The 18,943-nt window shown below is 45.7% G+C and overlaps 2 protein-coding genes across 2 annotated transcripts; one reads left to right on the forward strand and one right to left on the reverse strand.

Moving 5' to 3' along the window:
- Positions 1 to 6,091: 6,091 nt before the first annotated feature.
- Positions 6,092 to 7,372, reverse strand: LOC136514842 (uncharacterized). The gene is made up of 2 exons (XM_066508546.1): positions 7,157 to 7,372; positions 6,092 to 6,959 (listed from the first exon to the last, which is right to left on the reverse strand). Exons 1-2 carry the CDS (start codon positions 7,199 to 7,201, stop codon positions 6,504 to 6,506), a joined length of 501 nt encoding a protein of 166 aa, XP_066364643.1. The 5' UTR covers positions 7,202 to 7,372; the 3' UTR covers positions 6,092 to 6,503.
- A 6,336-nt stretch (positions 7,373 to 13,708) lies between these two features.
- On the forward strand, positions 13,709 to 14,131 carry LOC136516012 (uncharacterized). The gene has a single exon (XM_066509434.1). The coding sequence runs from the start codon at positions 13,709 to 13,711 to the stop codon at positions 14,129 to 14,131; it is 423 nt and encodes a 140-aa protein (XP_066365531.1).
- Positions 14,132 to 18,943: the final 4,812 nt, after the last annotated feature.

The raw sequence follows: 18,943 nt of genomic DNA on the forward strand, positions 1-18,943 counted from the left end.
CTCAAAGTAACCTGCTTATTCAAATTCATTCAAAGCTAATAGTGTAAATAAGAGGGCAAGAAGTTGCTTAATTTCGACAGTACTTCGCAAAATTGATTCCAACGAGCCAAGAGCCCAAGAGATGATGCACGCAATAGACAAGCAACAAAATTCGGTAGCACTAGCATGAATAACCAACACTTATTTCCATATGTGATATTTCATTATTTTTCTAGTTTTATTATCGCAATTATGTATTCCATTCCTAGTAGGTGTTTTCTTAATTATTTTACCTTTTTCTCTATATTAATGTGTATTAGAGCTGAGCTAAAAATAAAGCCTTTTTTTCCTTCATAACGCAAAGGTTTGCGCGTTTTGTTATTATAAGAGTACGTGAAAGTTTTGTTACACCTTAATCTATCTAGGTGGGCAAAGGATTGTACATCAGTGCATTGGCCCAGCCTAGACACACAACAAAGGTACTACTCGCTGCAATAGACAACCCAAATTTTTTTGCGCCGGCTTGCACCCACCACTCAGCTTCTCGCTTGATCGTGGCCAACAGGTTCGGAACTTGGGTGACTGCTCCACGAAAACACCGCGCATTACGCTCCTTCCAAAGCTGCCACACAACGCAGGCGAAGATGAGTCCGCGCCCTTCCTGTAGCTCTCTGACCACTGCGAACCCATATCTCCCACCAGCTGAAGATTGAGCGCCATGTCAATAAAGCCTTTTTTTTAGATGAAAATACCAAGTCATATATATGGTGTCATTTTTTTACGAAGATATGAACACAATTTGAAAAGTAGTGTGTACTTGATTTAGAATATCATCAATATTACAAAAGAAACTCAATACCTTCTATTTAAGATATGAATAAATATCGAACAATTATTTGTATTAATTATGCGCATCCATCAGGTCCACATTGTCGAATGGAGAACGCGCGATGAGATTGTCATATCAATCTTGGCATTAGTGCGGCCATACAGGCAGAATTACTAGTGCAAATTCAGGACAAACTAAAATCCCTTGTATTTTAGAATTATGCAAATATATAGAATGTCTTTGTATTGTTCCTTTTTGTGTTTAATTTGTGTGATTCATGATTGAGATTGGTTCCTGCACAACCTTGCGTCGTTCAATTGATGATATTTAGGAGTGATTAGGTTCTTAATCGGCATTCATTTGGAGATGTGAGCCCAAGCAACATATTTTGAGCTAACCCAACTATACTAATATGATGCAATATTTAAGCAACGTTTCCAATAAAAAAAGATAAAAAGATCATTTATAATGTTATATAACTTTTTGACATGTGTTACTGAATTCTAGTGGCCAAAATATTAAATACTACTACTTTAAAAACTTTGAAAACTAACACAAACCAAACAAACAATTTGCAAAAAAATGACGCTGGCTCTAAGTGTTTTAATGATTTTTTTTTTGTAATTTATATATATGAATGTATTGCCGGAAAAATAACAGTAAAAGGTATTGTAGTGAGATAATGTCCACATCTTAAACATCATTGCATGACGGGAGAGGAGCTCGTGTCCTATTGATTTTCTGGCAACAAATCATCAATAATCATATTCTGACTAGTTCTAGAGGTTGCTCGTGAAAGAAGCAGAGAACTGTATGTGTCTATATGAGCTGCGGCCTTCCATGCATGATTTCACCATCATAATCCTTGGGTCAAGACAATGGGTATATATTTCTCATCGAGAAAGCGTTGGAGCATAGATGGCATGATCTGTATATGGTGACAAGAAAATCATCAATCATTTTAGCTTGTTTGGGCACGTTGATAGGAATATGGTGAGAAGGGCTGATGAACTTTTCATTAACTAGTGTGATTAGTCCAAATGTCGGGATCATCATGATGGATATTCATGGCCACTCATGAACACTCAAGACAACGTGGCAATAGGCATTTCTGCGAGGATCTTAGAACGCGTTTGTTTCGAGCCTTTTGCCCCGCTATCGGTTTAGATCGGGATTGAGTTACGGTACTTATCTTTTGGATTGGTTGGCACGTAATCGGTTGATGTAGCATCGGATACGAGCGTGGGAAGAACGATACCACCCATTCCTCAACTCTAATGATTACGGCCCGCACATCACGTACTCTCCGCAGAGCTAACCAAACAAAACTCGATTTCCGTTGGACTGAAACTGATAGCAGGATGATCTTTTCTTTTCGCGAACACGCTTATGCATGTATTTCATTAAGTGGGTAATAGCAGGATGATCCATTTACATTAACATTACCACTCCTTAAAAGGAACCAAACACCACCTTAATGGTTTGAGAAATGAGAATATCAATGCCAGAGGACACCAGGCCTCACCAAAAATTTAAACTAGTATATAGGGTGTGTACTTTCATAGAAGAGAAAAGAAACATTAGCAAAACTAACAGAAGGAATTGTGAATGGGGAACAAACTACATTAACAAAAGCCTGCATTAACATCTTTTGTATTCGGAGGTTTTTACTGAAAATAACAATAAAAAAAACAAAAGAGGCGTGTGTGTTTGCTCCCCTCTATGAATTATCACACAAAGGAGTGGAATTTTGATGAGCCGCCACTAGGTCTAGATACCAAGCCAGCTTAGCTCAGTCCAACCTATTACCATAACGAACTGGCTTGTTAACTGAGACGAGAAACAGATGTGATTTGGCTTTGGTCGTTAGTAGCTCGAGCTAGCTAGCATGGTACGTCCCTAATAATAAAAATAAAAGAAAATAGGCGCAGCTCCAAGAACCGGGCCTTGCACTGCTCGGCCAGACGGACACCGCCATGCCGAACGCCGCGTTCGCCGCCTGCATGTGCATATGGTCGTCACATGATAACGATTCACGACTGGGTGGCCTGCATTCCTCGTCTCTCTCGCCTGTATATGCCTCATCAGCTGCCAGTGCCAGCAGTTCCTCCCCGGAGACGCGTGAAGAACAAGCTCGTCTCGGAGGACGTACGCGGCTGGGATGAGGAACACATTCTGCATGCTCTGCGCCTTCGAGCGGGAGTGGGCTATGCCTATCGCCTAGCTGCTCGCCAACGCCGCCGAACGCGCCATCGCCGGGTGGGGTGGCCTGGCGTCGTCCACACGGTCGCCATCACCCTGATGGCCTGATCCGCCGTGTTTGCCCGCTCGGGCGGCGCCAAAACAGAGAAAAGAAGAACGTGGGGGAAACTAAAATACCGGCGTGATAGGACGGATACGCGCTTCTTCGCGAAAAGCTACAGAGTTCGAGAACTATACGATTCGCTTCCCGAAGTATACGATTCATGTACAGTGCGGTTCAAAGTTTCTGTCGTGCTCATACAGTTTGTTAGAGGTTCAAGCAGTAACGACTCTCGGATTCTTGCTGAAAGTTGTATGTAACTAACTCTACAAATGTACTCCAACTCCAGGCATGTATAAAATAAAACAAGCATGCATGTATGGCTCGACAACTTGGATACATACTGTTTCTCTGGAGAATGTAAGCTTCAGCCAGATATTTGCTTGGTTCATTCAAGTCTATCTCGATCTAGACCCATAATGGCGACAGGTGCCCGGGTGCTGACTAAGTGACTGATCAGTATTCATGTACCATTGTACCGTTTCATTCAGTAGCACAAAAAAAAAAACTCAAGTTTGGCTGATCCTAAGCTAACGCGGCTATATGTGCCAGCCTAATCTAGATCTGTCTGTTGGGCAACGAATTTTGTTAGCCACTTCAATTTGTCACTTGGCTTGTTACTAGTTATCATGTGAATACATACTTTGATTTAGTTATTCGATAATGATACAGAGCGGCTGTCCGGATAGACGGACGAACCCAACCCACCCAAGCCTGACCCACCTGTGTCGCACGCCGCCTCCCGCACTCCGCCTAATCCTTTCCTCGATCGCTCACTCCCGCACTCCCTCCCTCCCTCCCCCTCCATTGCGACCCCGCGCCCCCAGCGACCCGGCTCCCGCTCCCTCCACCAAAGATGAGGACAACGGCAGCGGCTCCGATGAGTTAGGTCGGTCCTCCTCCAGATCTGAGCCCTCCTCCTCCTCTGAGGGACATGGCGGTGGCTAGGGTTCCGGCGAACTCTGGGGTCCTATTCCCTCCTCCTTCCGTCGAGCTCGAAGGTGATGGGTTAGGGGGTGGAGTAGCCTGCACCTCGAACCCATCCCCATCCCCTTGTTGTTTGTACGTCCTTGCTGTTTCTCCGTGTTGCAGGGGGGTTTTTTGGATGTTGCAATAGATGATTTTCGAATGTTGCAATAGGTGATTCATGTGTTGCAGAAAGGGGTTCTAATGTTGGGATTGTATTTTCCCCCCTTCTGTTGCAAATTGTGAGTTTTTAACTTTTTCTACGTGCTGTGGCAAGAGATTTTAATTGTTGAAATTACCTTTTTGGCTTTTTCAAATGTTGCAGCACTTAAAGGTGATTTGAAATGTTTCCATTTCCACGTTTCATGGTTCATTTTGCGATGTTGCAATACTACTGTTTGAGATGTTGCAGTACATGATTTTTTATGTTGCATTACATTATTTGCGATGTTGCCCTACATGGTTTTGTGATGTTGCAATATTTATATTCCAATGTGGCACTACATAGTTATATAATTTTGTGATGTTGCACTTGAAGTGTTTCGTGCTCTTGGGACGGGGGCGCGGTAGGGAACAGGGACAGGGGCGCGGTGGACGCAATTCTATTTGATTTTACGTGATGGGGCGGGCGGGTTTACGAACGGGAGCAGCGTCCGGACGCATCTCGCACGCCGGACGTCCGGGCACTAGGAAAGCCGTCAGTTATTAGGCTATCCTTGGCAGAGTTTTTGTTGGTGCTTCTATACCAAGGTAGCGTTTAGTTGGCAATTTTTTTGGCGAAATGCCACTGTAGCACTTTCGTTGTTATTTGGCAATTAGTGTCCAATCATAGTCTAATTAGGCTTAAAAGATTTGTCTCGTGAATTTTGTCTAAACTGTGCAATTAGTTTTATTTTTTATTTATATTTAATGCTTCATGCATGCGTCCAAAGATTCGATGTGATGGAAAATCTTGAAAAATTTGGCATTTTGGAGTGGAACTAAACAGGGCCCAACTTAATCTAAAGCCATGTCAAACGTGCACACACGAGAAAGAATTCTAAAGCCAAAACCAAGTAAAAAAATGGTAAAGCCGAAGCCACCAAAACATGACTTCCTCTGGCTCACCTGGGTTACTGTCAAACTGGTTTGCGTAGCCCCACATGCGACTGTTCAAACAAAACTACTGTTTGCTCAACCTTATTTTGAGGATCGTTTAAACGTGAGCTCGAACTTTATATCACTTTCACCGGTTCTTTCTTTGCTTGAAGTCATGTTCCCCTCTAGACTCCAATGATGTGCCATTGCCCCCCCCCCCCCCCCCCCCCCCCCCCCTGAAAGAAAGTGCTTGAGTTCTGCTATTGCGCTTACCCTAAACTACTTTTTTTTGAACCTGGGTTTTCTCATTACTCATTGGCTAACAAATCATTAGCAACAATTACAGGACATGTGCCCTCACACTCCAACACAGGCCTTAGTTGAGGGCGTGCCGGGTGGGGGCATACCGGCCATAAGCTGTGAGCAAAAAACATTTTTGAGTTGAGCTCAGTTCGTCCATGTACTAATAGCAAGTTACTCCGATCCTGGTCATAATGTAACTCTGTTTTTTTTTTTTAGGGGACATAATGTAACTCTGCTGCTTATGCAACTTCCATGTAATCTCCTCGACCTCGACGGTTAATGTTTGCATGTGTTGTAGTTCCGACTAAAAAAAAAGAACAAATTACTAGACCGGACCGTCTCATTACCGTGTTTTGGCCCACCACAGTACAGCCTCCTCTTCACTTTCTTGTCCCAATACGAGCCCGACCCAGTTACCCTTTCGAGCCCAACTCGGCCTAAACATACAACCTCCCCCGAAAGAAAGAAATGGGTCTGCGCTGAAAGACACAGACAGTCAGAATCAGACACGGAAATTGATCATGGCCCATATATATATAGAGAGGTCCTGACTAATTTGTTGTGAGAGAAAGACATTGTTCTGACTAAAAAACAAACTGGAAAGTACAGATTATAAGAGAAACGAACATGGACATACTTATTATTACAACCAGCACATGGATCGTACAATACAATATGGATGGATGTATGCATGCTACCTACTACGTACAGTACAACTATAGCTAAGTATACGTACTAGCTAACAACCACCTGAATATCTGATCTCTTATGATGCTGCATCCTTCTGGTAGCATGCATGCATGGATATGTGCATGCTACCTACTAGTAGCTGACCTGAATATATGATAGATGCCTGCTGCTGGCAGCATGCAGGCTGCGTGATAGTCGTACTACTGCACGTATGTATATACAACACTTATATGTATACTACGTCCGGCTATATATATGCATGCGCCATGCATGTATAAATAAAGGCCCCTAGGGGAGCAGCGCACGCAGCATACCGCTGTCGAGGTCGAGCGAACAACGCGCTCGTGGTCTCCGGTGTCAGACGTAGGGGAGCGCGCAGCTGTTAGCGCGGCTGAGCTTGTCGCAGCCGCAGGCGGACGGCGGCGTGGCGGTGGCGCCGACGCCGACGCCGACGCCGTCGCCGCTGTTCCTACAGCTCCGGCGCATGCTGCTCTTGCGCGCGATGTCGCGCATGGAGCTGGCGAGGGACAGCTTGGGGTTGAGGCGGACGGTGGAGTTGAAGCGCTCGCACATGGCGGCGTGCGCCGCCACGGCGCCGCCCACGGTGAGCGACGGCTCACGTGCCTGCCGCTCCTTGACGGCCTCGGCGCACAGCCCGCACACCCACTTCCCCTGGAACCGCTCCCGGACGCGCCCGATGTACGTGGGCGTGCACTCCTCCGCCATCCCGCAGCACTCGCACCGCACGCTCCGCGCCTCCACGCCGACGACGCCGTCCACCGCCGGGTCCCCGCCCTCCGACGAGCCCCAACGCTGCAATAAAGGAAAAACCTCGTCCAGGTCAGTACGATAAAACGCTTGTTTATTAGTTGCTTGGTGCGGTGGTGATACGATCATGCATGCATGCATGCATACATGAAGCTAGCAGTCCGGCCGTGTAAAGGTCGGTCGATCTCGATCGATCAGGCAGCTGAGCTGCTAGCTAGCAGATGAAGGGTGGCGATCATTACCGTGGGGGCGAACTCCGTCTGTCTGCTAGCTAGACGCCACGGCATTGTTGAGCAACGACGGAACGGCCTCTCTGTCGTCGAAGCTTCTTTCAACCGACTGTTAACACTGTCGTGTGTGCTAGCTAACCGCAAGAAGAAGCAGGTAGTTAGCCTGACCAATCAGTCAGTCACTTCTGCGCACGGGTAGCCAGGCTATCACCCACACCTACTTGTGTACTGTCGTGCGCACGGGCTGGGCGGCTATGGGTGGCGACGCCCCCCGGGGGCCTATTTATAGGCGCGGCGCCGGCGGCAGGGTTGGTCCCGCCCACAGTATCAGAGTAGTATCACAGGAAAATCGGCTCACCTCTCTCCTGCAAATCCTGTGTGCGCGTGCGGCGGAAAAGGGGGAGGACGAACCACCTGACGCTCGAGCAACTAGGGCCAGGAGATTGTTACCCCAAAAGTGCGTCTCTTCCCCCACGGGATCAAAATATCCTGTTCGCTTTGATCTACAGATCTAACGCCACGATGTAGATCTTTATTTGCGATCGATCCATCAGTAGGCTTCCCCGAAACCTATCTACCTGAGGAGAGGGGAGTGATTATATCTGTCGTTGCACATGAACACTGACGTATGTACACACTTGCAACCTGCAGCTTCGATCGTCATCATCAGAGCTCTGCCATTGCCCATTTGCATACGTCCAGTTGGAGCAGCCTGGACGAGGATGGGTGTGGATCGGATGCATGCATGGATCGAGCAGCGGGTTGTCGAAATCGCGCGCCTGTGATCGGCTCACGGGATGCGCATCGCCGGCAAGGGGCCTTGCCATGACAGAGCTCCAGGGCCTAACATCATCTCCTGCAGGACGGTGAGTGCCTTTTCCCTGTTCATCTCTTTACTTTTCCTTTTCAGACCACTCCGTCGGTCGTCCTCGTTCATCTGCCCTACTGTGCGTGCCGCGTGCCTCGCCGAGACGAAGCTTTCGCCTCGGATGATGACTGGCCGCTGGCGTACGATGACACCAAGAGCCAGACGCCAAGAAACCACCACTAGCATAGGATCGACCGGAGAAGAGAGTGTGATCAGAATCATCATATCATATCAGTGTCCCAAGTGGCAATGTGGCATGGAGGTCGCATGCATGGAGGTCCTGCAATTGTACGCTATACAACAGTAGCAGAGCAATGATTCTTTGCCGCTTTGTGGTGCATGTAATACTTGACGTTTTATGCAAAGAGCAATATATAGGGAAAGCATATACATGTATGATACATGTACCGGCACGAACAACATCCCATCCTTCGGAATCACATGGCAAGGCATGCAAAATGAGAAAAACACGTGGAACATGGAAACTAACTGGGCTTACATGCACGATTGCAGAAACACCAACCAAATACTCTAGTTTCTTAGTTTGTGTACAGTGCAGACGAGATTATTATTGTTCTAGCAACAACTTTTACATGGATGATCTAATTAGTTTTTCTGCACTTGCATCCCTACCACGGTTTCCACAGCCGGATCGTCCGACGAGCAGGTAGTCAGAGCAACTTTCATCGCCGGTTTGTTAGCAGGTGAAAATTGTTTCCACCACGGGCTCACCGTGTGATCCGGCGGTGGTAACCACCACGGTTATCACTCCTGGATCATCTGATGACCCGGTGGTGAAAACGATTGTCATCACTAGTTTTTCTTGTCACTGCGCTCCACCAGATTTTGAACTGGCAGTGAAATGATATCACCGTTGGTTCTGGTCAAACTTACGGTGAAAAACATGCTAAGAAAATGAAATTTGTAGTAGTATACATATACTCATATCACAATAGGTCATTCCATCACTTGAAATCCCGTCCCCACCCAACTGCTAGATTTTACATCTATAACGCCATAACCTTGCTAATATAAATTTATGCACTCAAATTTTCAATATAACACTTCCATTTTGTAACATTATAAGAGCAGTTGCAGCGTTGGGTGCTAAGGTGTGCCAGTGGTTGTCACAATACGATTCTAGGATTGTCTCACGCTGGAGCTTGTGGTAACGTAAGCACCACCTTAGTTTGGGTGCTCTGTTTTAGCTGCAAGAAGATAAAGATATGTACAAAAGCCAAACTCTCCTAGAAGTCAAGATGGGCAAAACCGAAACACTACCATGGTTTAAATTTAGGATTCAGATGACTACTTGTAAAGGAATGTGTCATTTCCATTAGACAGACTATTTATGGCTACGGTGGCTTAAATCTTTTAGTAGGAGTAAAAAATTGTACTTAAAATGCAGATATTATTGTAATACAACTTCTGGTGATTATGTGTGTGCGTCTATCTAAAAAATATTCAGATATGCCTTCAAACATTTGTTTAGATCCATACTCATTATCTAAGAGCATCTCCAAGAGATTAGCCAAATCGTTTTATAAAGGTAAATTTAGTTATTATTAAAGGAAAAACGTCGCCAATAGACTATGTAAATGACTCTATAAATTTAGAAGCTCTCCATCCCACTTCATTCGCTCTCTATTTTTGGATAGCCTACCTCACTAGCCATCCAGTCTCTTGATTTTACAGAGTCTGTTGGAGTACTCTAGCATTTTTTTTGTCAAATCTATTTTAGAGAGTAGCTAAAACAGTAAATTTGGCTACTCTTTTTGGCTAATCTCTTGGAGATGCTCTAATATCATGTTCATTAACCATTGATCTAGACTTATGCGCAAGCCAAGAAACTGGAAAGAGGGTGAACATAACCCAGGTACATGTGAAAAGCAAAACCACATCTAATAAAGTTTGCAAACCTTCTCACATAGCGCCCATGGTATCATGGTAGTGAGGTAGTCCCATAAGTGGGTGAATTAAACTCCTAGTACTATAAGAGTGTGACAACAACAGCCAAGATTGTGTTGAATCTCGGTAGTCCTAAAAGTAGTTGTCCTAGACACCTAGTAGTTATAAAGAGACATCACAAAGGTGGTCAAGATTTTGTGGAGTCCATGGTCTAGACAAAAGTGGGCTGGCTTTAGATTCTACAGGATAAGAGACAATGTAGTTTGTAAAAACCTTTCGTTTAAAGTACGGGCATGACAGTCTAAAGATTGTCTAATGCATTTATTGTACATAGGATATGTATACTTGTGATAAGGTGTAAATCTTATAGGTACCTATGTCATAAATAAGCATCAACATGTAACATGCATACATACAACCGGTTCTTGTCTAGACGTACAATTCATAATAAAAGTGTAGGGCTAGAGAAGGCTCACGAGATATATCTGGTATCAAATATATGCCTCTTTACACTCACTTTCTTCACTTTATTTCGAGTGGTCATGAGATATCTTCTGTTCCTCCCACCTACAATGATGCTACCACTCCACGGAAACAAAAGAAAAGAAAAAACCGCTATTAGAAAATGGCGTGCTCTGCCGGCGCGGAGATACAAAATCATAAAACCACCAAGATACTCCTAATTCACTAGCAGGCCTTTTGCTGGTGGGCCGAAATCAGCGGCCAGTCGTACGAACAATTAGCATATCTTTACGTGGGCTTTTAGTCTCTTCCTGAGAAGATTTAAGAACCGAAACATGCGCCAGTTTTTCTTCTTTTCTCAAATTTTTCGATAGGAAAACTTTATTTTCTGCTCCGATCTCTTTCCCCATGAAAACCGTGGGAACTGATTCCCCGCTGGAATCACGAACGGTTGATGATGCTATGAGCTGATGAAACTCTAGAGAGCATTTCAGCCTTCCAGGTACGGCGTGTGACCTTCCTGGCGTTGCTGTCGTGGCGCCACTGAAGACTGGACTGAAGTAAGTAACCGATCGAAGGATTCAGTGATTCAGAGGCACATCACGTAGGTTTACACGTACGCAGCGCTCTGGGTTCAGTGAACACGCACGCCGTCGCCTGGTACGGTGTACGTATTGCGGTATTGGATGCGCAGCCACGCAACGCAGGCACGGGACGGTTAAAGGCGTCAGCGTCAGACCGTCAGTCACGGACGCGCGGCACGGGAAAGCTGCCGCGACGCCAAGGAAACCCTGGCTGCCCGCCTGCCTGCAACTCTCTCGCCCTGCTGCTGTAGCTATACCTGCTGCGCTGGTCGCGTGCGTAGCTCATGGGTTACTCGCCTGGGCAGTGGGCAGTGCGGCTGCGGCAGGGCGCTTCGGCTGGTCCCACCGCGAACGCCGGGCGGGGCCAGCGCACGCGGCCGTGCACATCGTCACGTGTCCTCAGGTGCTCCGTACTCAGAAATCAGAAGCAGAGTCACACCGTGTGACTCACACGAACGCCGACGCCGCGCGCGCGCCCCTCCGCTACTCTTCGCAAGCCGCGGCCCGGTGGCGGTGTCCGCAGGGCGCAGGCTGCAGGTGCCAGGTGAGCAACGTGTAGCGAGCGACCAGGCGGAGAGGCCTCGAGGCGAGAACAGCGGAACGCGACCGCTTGGCTTATTGCGTGCTGGCCGCTCCGCTGCCGACTACCACCGAAACCAAGGGCGCCGCGGCACGTCCGCGGGTGGCAAGCTGGCAACACGTGAAACGGCCGCCAACCCTTAGATGGCCAAACGGCCGGCGTGGCCCGGCCCGGCCAAGGAACAATTAAGGCACGGAGGCACTAAGCAAAAACTTCTAATAATACTTAATGCCTCCTAAAATTGAAGCCTATGCCAGAGCGTGGTTTATTGGACTAGTTGATGTAAATAAAGCTATTTCATGTGACGTCTCTTACAAGTTCTGAATTCCTATCATTATGTTGTCAGATGTGAACACTGAACAGGTGAAATGTTGGCTGTATGTTGTTTAATTTCCTAGTATGAGTTTTGGCCCGTAAAACTCATCATCCTAAGTCCTAACAAATACAGGTATTGGTGATGACAGATGATACATACCTGTAAACCCATTGCCATTTTTTCTGGTTGTGCACCAACTGTCTTCCGTTGGTGGAACGAGAAATCCGGCCATGGTGTTCCCCAGCGCTGACTGAATTTTGAATTTCCCCTGCACGTAGCTATCTATCTCCATGACTTGTTCGCTTCATACAGCTATATCCTCCTACCTGCACGGCAATGATGGATGGATGGGCATCCGAAAATCACATACAGATACTATCACATAGTATATGACTATCACTACGGGAAACAGTTACTTTGCCGAGTGCCGTAAGATTTGCCGAGTGGTAAACCACGGGCACTCGGCAAAGAGGCTCTTTGCCGAGTGTCTGGCTCTCGGCAAAGAGAAGCACTCGGCAAAGGGGATCTTTGCCGAGTGCCTGGCACTCGGCAAAGAGGGGCACTCGGCAAAGGGGGGCCTGGACAAACGGCATCCGTGGTCGTCCCCTTTGCCGAGTGCCCTGCCGTTAGGCACTCGGCAAAGGAGCCACCTTTGCCGAGTGCCAAGCACTCGGCAAAGGCCTGCCACGTGGCAGGATTAGGGTCGGCCAGGGCGACAGCCTTTGCCGAGTGCCACGTGGGCCGGCACTCGGCAAAGGCCTCTTTGCCGAGTGCCAGGTGGGCCGACACTCGGCAAAGTCCTCTTTGCCGAGTGCCAACCCTAGCACTCGGCAAAGTGTAATTTTTTTTTGATTTTTCTTCCCAATTTTTTTGTGGGGCCTTAATACAGTAACTACATCTCAACTTCAAATTTTGGGACAATTTTAACTTTTTGTGCTATATTTCTTCAATTATTTTTGTTTCGTTGAATTTTTTCGACAACTCCAAATTTGAACTGCAGGTACATGAAATAATGGAATTTGGTCATTCCAAAAATGGTAGTAATGATGTTCGGCGTATGTTGAGGCCGTATCCAGGACCTCGCATGAAGTTATGACCATGTTAGTGTCGTAACATGACGAGTTACCTACGGGAAAAGTGTTTTTAAATTATATAAAATTCAAACGAAGCCCGAAAATGACGAAACTTGTCGAGGTGTGTTGTCATCGCATGTGGAGGCTATGGTAAAAAATTGAGAAAGTGTCAAGCAAGTTGAGATGTGTGGGTTTTAGGCATCCGACGTCACAACTTGCTCGACACTTTCTCAATTTTTTACCATAGCCTCCACATGCAATGACAACACACCTTGACAAGTTTCATCATTTTCGGACTTCGTTTGGATTTTATATAATTTAAAAACACTTTTCCCGCAGGTAACTCGTCATGTTACGACACTAACATGGTCGTAACTTCATGCGAGGTCCTGGATACGGCCTCAACATACGCCGAACATCATTACTACCATTTTTGGAATGACCAAATTCCATTATTTCATGTACCTGCAGTTCAAATTTGGAGTTGTCGGAAAAATTCAACGAAACAAAAATAATTGAAGAAATATAGCACAAAAAGTCAAAATTGTCCCAAAATTTGAAGTTGAGATGTAGTTACTGTATTAAGGCCCCACAAAAAAATTGGGAAGAAAAATAAAAAAAAATTACACTTTGCCGAGTGCTAGGGTTGGTACTCGGCAAAGAGGACTTTGCCGAGTGCCGGCCCACGTGGCACTCGGCAAAGGATTTTATTAAAAAAATAAAAATACACCTTTGCCGAGTGCCGGGTCAGGAGCACTCGGCAAAGGCCCTTAATGAAAAAAGGCCCACCGGCCCAAACCAAAACCCTATCTCCTCACACCCGCCCGCGCCCACCTCTCCCCAAGCTCCCTGCGCCGCTGCCGTCGCCCGAGCTCCTCCGCGCCGCCGCCGCTCCGGCCGCCCGAGCTCCTCCACGCCCGCCCGAGCTCCTCCGCGCGCGCCGCCGCCGCCGTCGCGCGGCCCGCCCTCCGCCGCCCCGTCCTCCCACCTCTAGCCCCGCCTCGCTGACCCCGCGCCCCGAGCTCCGCCCCCGAGCAGCCGGCCGCCGTCCCCGAGCTCCGCCCCTGAGCAGCCAGCCGCCGTCCCCGAGCTCTGCCCCCGAGCAGCCGGCCGCCGTCCCCGAGGTCCCCGCCGCCCCGAGCTTCCCCGCCATCGCCGTGTACCGCGAGCTCCGCCCCCGGCTGCCGGCGTCCTAGGAGAGCGGTCGCGTGCGCCACCTTCCTCCTCGACAAGGTGGCAGTGCTGATACTTGATCCTTGACATGACATTCAATAATCTTTCATGATTGTACATGACATATTAGTAATCAACTGCATAGTTGTGATAGAAAAAGAAAAATAATCTTGATTATTTAGATCTACATGCACTACTTTTTATTTGCATAACAGAAATTTATGTACCTGCAGAGGAACAAATTTATTGATGAATATATTCATCAAATAGTTGACTAGCACCATTTGGTGAACAGCCACAACTGCATACACAGCTCTTGCCTGATATTAGCAGTTTCATGGCGAGCACCTAATTTCTTGCCCAGCAGATATTGCTTGTAGTTGTAGTGCAAACTTTGTATGTGTTATTGAAAGAAATGAAATATCTAAAATAAGACATGACTTATTATATTGGATATATCTTATATGATAATTTAGCACATGACTTATTGTATTAGATATGTCCTATATGATAATTTAGTACATGACTTAGTATATTAGATATATCCTATATGATTATTTAGCAAGTTAAGAGAGAAATATTTCTGATTGAACTATATTACCACTTGATGATTGTTAATGAGCATCATGGGAATTAAGGAATTGCGTAGGCTTTGTTTGGGTCTAATAAACTTTTTATAAGCTGCAATAGCTAGAGGGAGCTAGCTAATAGCTTGTTATAAGCTTGGTTGTTTGGATCAGCTAGAGCTTTTTTTAGCTGCTAGCAACTTATATTAGTTGATCCTAAAGTCTTAGTGTGATAAAGGAGAAAAACATCCTAGCACATCATATATCATTACTAACAATAAGTCAAAAATCAATAGAAAATTTATCAGGATAGCTCTCATGTCCTGGAGTTAACAAGCTTGGAACACCTTTTGCTCTTGTTGTGTTATTTAAGCGAAGAGCTGCTTGCTCTGGGGAAAGCTGGCAAGATTTTAGAAGTGAGACTTAAAGATATATAAACTATAAGTCAAAAATCATAAATATAAACTCAGAAATTATCTACATGCATCTCTAATGAGCCAAATCCACCTTCTGAATCTAGAATATTTTCTTGTTTTGCAGAGAAGAGCGGATCTGGAGTAGCCCCGCGCCGTGCCGGTCTACCTGCATAGCGTCGCCTCACCACAGCACCGCCACCCTATGTATAACTGAAAGGACCTAGGATGCCGCCTAGGGGGGGGTGAATAGGCGTTTCTGAAAATTAACACCTCTAAAAGCGAAAACAATTAGAAAGGGGAGTTTCCAAAATGGAAACTCCAAATTAAGAGTAGTACCACCCCTCACAAGTTAGCCACAGAGTATATAAAAGATACTAAATAAATCTAGAAGCCAAATGCCTGCAACCAAAGAGTTAGAACACAATACAAATCAGTTTGGCGCAGGGGCTAATACCGGACGTGTCCGGTAGGTATACCGGACGTGTCCGGTATTCACGACTTCTGTGGAACAGCCCCGAATTTGCTCCTTTTGATTTCTATCTTCAATCCAAACTGCAGGAAACTATTAGAGATAGTAATATACATAGAGAACCTGCAGAATAGCTAGAGCAACACAAATATCAAATGAAATGCGAATTAAGACACGATATTTGTTTTACCGAAGTTCAGACTCGTTTGAGTCCTACTCTCCGTTGAGGGGGCTGCGGGCGACCCAGCGAAGGTCAGCCCTAGAGGGTACCACGAAGGTCACTCTAGCCGGAGTCTTTTCCAACTCCTTTTTCTCCTTCCACTAATTTGATTCCGAGGCGGCGGAATCGACCGTTACAAACTTTCCGAAGCAACCACAATCTCTCGGTTGCTCTCCGACGACGCCTAGCCGTCTAGGACCGAAGAGTCCAAGAGTAACAAGTGCGAATCACGAGATTGACAATGTGCACAAGTGCTCAAGTGGTGGCTTGCTCTCTTTTTCAAATTCTTTCTCAACCCACAAATTGATTTTGCAATTTGGATCACACACTCACTAAGAGAGGGTTTAGGAGAGTTGGCAAGGCTCAAAAATGTGTGTCTATCTCAGCAGAATCAGCAGCCTCCAAAGGTGGAGGCTTGGGGGTATTTATAGCCCCCTTAAAAAACTAGCCGTTTTATAGCCGTTGCAATACCGGACACGTCCGGTATGCATACCGGACACGTCCGGTATGACTCATACTGCACCAACGGTAACTAAGTTACAGTGATGTTGTGAGGCATCGGAACTCCCGAAGAATGCCGGGACTTCCGACCGTCGGAACTCCTGACTTAAGTCGGAACCCCCGACCCTCAGTAATTTTGAAAAACATGTAACTGAGTTAAAGTTAGTGAGGTGTCGGAACTCCCGACACATGTCGGAACTCCCGACCGTCGGAACTCCCGACTCGCACGGCTTTTGAAAAAATAGCCGTTGGCCTCTGGTCATCCATACCGGACACGTCCGGTAGGAATACCGGACACGTCCGGTATGACCAGGACAGTGAACCCTCCAAGTCGGTCGAAGTGCGCCACGTCGGAACTCCCGACCCATGCCGGGACTCCCGACCGTCGGAACTCCCGACGAACCAACCCGAGAACAACAGGTTTACAGCTGCTAGACAAATACCGGACACGTCCGGTATGAATACCGGACACGTCCGGTATTGCCAGACCAGCAAGAAAATCAGTTAGCACTTTTGTCGCTCAAATACTCAAAACTCACATGGGTTGGCTTGAGCACTTATGAAACATTATCTATCAACATGATGCATCCCTCTTAATAGTACGGCATACCTATTAAACTCAAGATAAACGGAAATATGAATTTGTACCACTTGAGTTGTTCTTTTTGAATTGATGCCGTCCTTTTCAATCTTCATCAAGTAAGGGTGCTAACATGTTGATGTTGATCTTTTCACTTGAGCATAGCCATCTTGAGCATGTGACTTGATTCCATTCATCAAGTTTGAATAATCCCAAAGGTATCAAGTCACTTTCATCAAAATACTTCATTATAGATTTGATCCTTCACATCAATATGACCATCTTAGCTTGATTAGTACCTCAACTAAATGCAAGTACTTTCTTCTTCACCCTAGCTAGGTTCTTCGGCCGCCAAGCCGTCGCTTGCCCTTCACCCTTGCTTAGTACCTCGAAGCCTTTCCTTGCTATCTTCACCATCTCAAGCCATCAAGTCACATCTTGTGTTGAATCATCCATTCATATGTATTGTTATCTTTTTTTCATTTTAATTTAGCAAGCTTCAAATATGAGACCATTCCATATGCAATCCCTCATGTCTCATTAACTAATAATCATGAACTTGCTTTCACATAGTACATGGAAATCCCACAAGAAATAAGCCTTCACATGAATTCCATTTGCATTGTTGTCTTGTGCTTGAACTAGATTGTTTATACAACAACACATCATTTTGGCTTTCATTAAGTACCTGTGAGATAACCTATTACCTGTTCACACTTAGCAAACGGGTTAGTCCTTTAATCACGTTGTCATTCAATCATCAAAAACCCACAAAAGGGCTAGATGCACTTTCAATCTCCCCCTTTTTAGTGATTGATGACAACTTGATTAAAGCTTACAAAATGATATAAACATTTAAACTTTTGGGTTCAATGATTTATGAGAGGCTCCCCCTTAATATGTGCTTATGATTAGAATCCACAAAATGACCTCAAATGTCAATTGCACATACTAAAACAAATAGGAGACTCCCCCTAAATCATTGCATCCGTGGGGTGCATGTGTGTGTGACAAAGAGAAACCGTGATGCATATGACATGATATATCATACAAGAAAAAATATAAAGGCATCACATCAAATATTTTCATTCTAGCATGCATAGTCCTTATGAAAATAAATATGACACATGTAATTCACACATAGCACTCATTACAAATTTTCTCAAGTCCAGAAATCACTGATATATATAGATAAAGATCATGTCTCAAGAGATACATAGATAAAGCATAAGTAAGTCTCATCTCTCACATGATACAATCTATCTCAAATCCAAGATACATCAATGAAGCTCAAAAACAAACTACAGCCTGCAGTACATATCTTTAGGTACAAAGATAAGCAAATGAAACTATCCTGAAGCTTTAATCAGTCTCTCTCCCCCTTTGTCATCTATCACCACAAAGGTCCAACAATGACATACTAAGGACAAAGGGGCTACAAGCTGTCACGGAAAGCTGAGATCACTCATCATCATCATCATCTCGACCAGCATCCTCATCATCTGAGCGGTCATCATCTGATCCTCTATCAGTGCTCTTCCTCTTTCTTTCATCTCTAGACTCCACTCTGAACTCATCAGTGTTTGTGTCAGAAGAAGAGCTCCCGGACCCCTCTGCATACTGAGCTGCTGCACTGAGGCAGCCCTGGTGGACCTCCTGCTGGTTGGCTGAAATCCAGGATGCATATCCTGTCTCGCCTTCTTGTACTTCTCAAGTGCTGGATCATGCCTGTGCTTGGACCTCGGCTCCTGTCGTCCACTCATGGCTGCTGTCCTGTATCCAAAGATTTCCAAAGAATTTTAGATACATGCCCATAGCTTATTCTTGAATTGTAATTAGACATAGATTCTTTTATCCAAGGTTTTACAATCACCTCGACACACCATTGTCACAAGGTTTGCAAAACATAGATACAGAAGAAACTGTGCCTAATCTACAATTCTAGGATAGCATTGAATCAAAAGAAGCAGAGAGCCTGCTCTGCTGGGTCATACCGGACACGTCTGGTAGCATACCAGACACGTCCGGTATGAGCCACCAGCAACCCTAACTAGGGTTCCCTGATTCAAACCAACACGGATTA

Source organism: Miscanthus floridulus, chromosome 17 (genome assembly GCF_019320115.1).
Source record: "Miscanthus floridulus cultivar M001 chromosome 17, ASM1932011v1, whole genome shotgun sequence".
Classification (NCBI taxonomy): Eukaryota; Viridiplantae; Streptophyta; class Magnoliopsida; order Poales; family Poaceae; genus Miscanthus; species Miscanthus floridulus.